This window comes from Oratosquilla oratoria, chromosome 7 (assembly GCF_046742065.1).
Source record: "Oratosquilla oratoria isolate Oo_2021 chromosome 7, ASM4674206v1, whole genome shotgun sequence".
Taxonomy (NCBI): domain Eukaryota; kingdom Metazoa; phylum Arthropoda; class Malacostraca; order Stomatopoda; family Squillidae; genus Oratosquilla; species Oratosquilla oratoria.
In genome coordinates, this window is record NC_134783.1 from 85,015,657 (window position 1) to 85,018,430 (window position 2,774).

Below are 2,774 nucleotides of genomic sequence, written 5' to 3' on the forward strand. Positions count from 1 at the left end.
GGAGAGATGACGTTGAAGACATGGTGGAGATCCTGAAGAGCAGGAAAGAAGTCGACATGAAAGACTGATGAAACAGGGGAATGGAAGGAAAATGAGGGCGAGAAAAAGAGAAGCGATAAAGCTGGTTGAGGAGAAAGGAGAAAGAGAGGAGGAAAAGATGAGTGGGAGGAAGTAAAGGGATTAAGAGAAGGAAAAGTAGGAAGAGGAGGAGGAATAGGAGGAGAAGAAAGAAGAGTACGAAGAGGAGGAGGAGGAGGAGGGGAAGGAAAATGAGGAGGAGGAGGAGGAGGAGGAAGAGGAGGAAGAGGAGGAGGAGGAGGAAGAGGAGGAGGAGGAAGAGGAGGAAGAGGAGGAAGTTGAAGCGGGTGGAGGGGAAAAGTGAAGGTAAGGAGGAGGAGTTTAGCCCGAGAGAGAGCTATAAGGTGTATCTGGGAAAGGCGAGTGAGTGCGGTGAGTAAAAATAGTTTGAATAAAAGCAGTAGCAGTGGCGCAGAGTGGTCACTGGCTTGCCGAGTACCAGTCGAAGCAGAGCAGTAGTTTGGTGGTTAAACTTCGCAACTCAACGACGCAAACATGGTGAGTCGGACCAGCACAAGAGGCAAAATTGTGCGCGGTTTAAGAATTTGCATGTCTCTCTTGAAAGCAAGGCGCTACCTACCGCCCGAATGTGTTTCAGTGCAACAGAAGAAGAACGTGAACATGTGCTTACTGTGCATATTTTGGATAACAAAAGACGCAAATCTAATTGAAATATATTATGAACTACCTGAATTCCCCCATCTCACCCCCGGTAAAGTGAAAGAAAGAACCCCAAGTGACAACAACTGTCACCACTTCTGAGCAACTCATGACGACCGAAGTCCGCAGACGCAGGTCAGCTGCCGGACTGGGCGTTGGATGTGACGAGTATCTCCATGCTCCTTGAAATCCTCAAGGCTCCTCTAGCTGCCGGGAGGCCTCACGTGGTGATGGTGCGATGGTTTGTGGTCTCATGGTGGCTTGTTGACCTCACCATTGCGAGGAGACTCCCTGACCACGTGGCATTGAGGAGAACGCTTGGTCTTCCTAAGCGTTTGGAGGCTTCCTTCCCCCGAGATATTTGACCCAACTAGAACTAACATCCGATCATTTTCCTACTAACCCTGTGATGCAAGCTATACGATGTCGCTGATAAACACCAGACGGTTTTCAGAGGGAAAAGAGAAGACTTGATTGCGGTGTTCAGGGCAATGATAGGAGTGGAGGAAACTGACCGGAATGATCACTTGCCTCAGGGAGGGAGGGAGGGAGGGAGGGTGTCGTGAGCTTATTCTAGAAGACTGCATGACTCAAAGATACAGGAAATACATGTTTACCTGCAAATGTGCCAATTGCTGCCATAGCCCAAGAGCAAACATGGCCCACTTTAAAACCACAAATGAATTTGAAGCTACTGATAGGTGTGACAGATGGAGGGAAAAGATAGTACCCACAAACTTAGCTGCTTTCTTGGACGATCAGGGAAATACATTTAGGTAAACATTCATACACACATATACAAACTATATCTATCTATCTATCTATCTATCTACCTATTTCTTTCTCACTCTCTCTCTCTCTCTCTCTCTTTCTCTCTCTCTCTCTCTCTCTCTCTTTCTCTATCTCTCTCTTCATCTCTCTCTCTCTCTCTCTCTCTCTCTCTCTCTCACACACACACACACACACACACACACACACACACACACACACACACACACACACACACACACACACACACACACACACACACACACACACACACACACACACACACACACACACATACATACAGTTCGAATTTCCACTCAAGATTAAAGACCTTCAATGCACTGCAAGCCGGCAATCTAATTCTGGTGGACAAGGAGTTGTATGTGCGTGTGTGTGTGTGTGTGTGTGTGTGTGTGTGTGTGTGTGTGTGTGTGTGTGTGTGTGTGTGTGTGTGTGTGTGTGTGTGTGTGTGTGTGTGTGTGTGTGTGTGTGTGTGTGTGTGTAAGGTCACAACATGACCCGTAGATCTGGTCATATATGAGATCTGAGGTCTCATCCGGGAGGGTAATCGTTGTCGATCACGTATCCAACACGTGATTATAGACTATGGTGAATCCCACGCTTGCACACACGAACACACGCAAACAGACACGAGTACCCACACACGCTACCATACATTGGTTTAACCAAAGATATGAATCAGTAAAAAAGGAGAGATATATTATGGGAAATGTTAAGAGAGAAAACATTAGACTAAGGGAAGATTATAGGAGATCTAATGATGATTATTCAAAGATCAGAAGAGAAAAGAGCAGCTTTGATATAAATGTGAAATCGACAAATGCAAAGACGATTCAGAGCTGTCCTACAAATTTATTAATGGTAAACTGAATCATAAGGAAAGAATCACTAAGTTGAAAGTGAATGGAAAAGTGTATGAAGACACGAAGCGGCTGAAGCAGGTGGAAGTATTGAAGAGTAACCCAGTTTGTGTTTACCAAAGAGAGTTAATTTGAAGAGGACTCTCTGAAGGCGTAGGGCTTCATGAACCTGAAGTGGAATTACAAAAAGTGCAAAAATTACTGAAGGCACTGTATACTAGAAAGCCCTGGGGTCTGATGGGATTTCAAATTGAATACTCGAAAAATATAGGGAGCAGCTAGTGGATGAAATACATTACCCTTTTATGTGTTTATTTAAAGAAAGGAAAGTGCCAAGTGATTGGAAAATGGCTAATGTAGCACAAATTTATAAAGGAAGTAGAAAAA

General features: G+C 44.9%; 1 protein-coding gene across 3 annotated transcripts in view; it reads left to right on the top strand.

The window, feature by feature from the left end:
• Positions 1 to 444: 444 nt before the first annotated feature.
• LOC143027249 (troponin C-like) overlaps positions 445 to 2,774 on the top strand; it is a 17,799-nt gene continuing 15,469 nt past the window's right edge. For 2 of the 3 annotated variants that reach the window (XM_076188539.1, XM_076188540.1), the window contains exon 1: positions 445 to 576. In XM_076188539.1, the coding sequence (XP_076044654.1) occupies positions 574 to 576 (3 nt within the window). In that variant the 5' untranslated portion in view covers positions 445 to 573. The remainder of the gene's footprint in view (positions 577 to 2,774) is intronic. The other variant, XM_076188541.1, reaches the window with a different exon arrangement.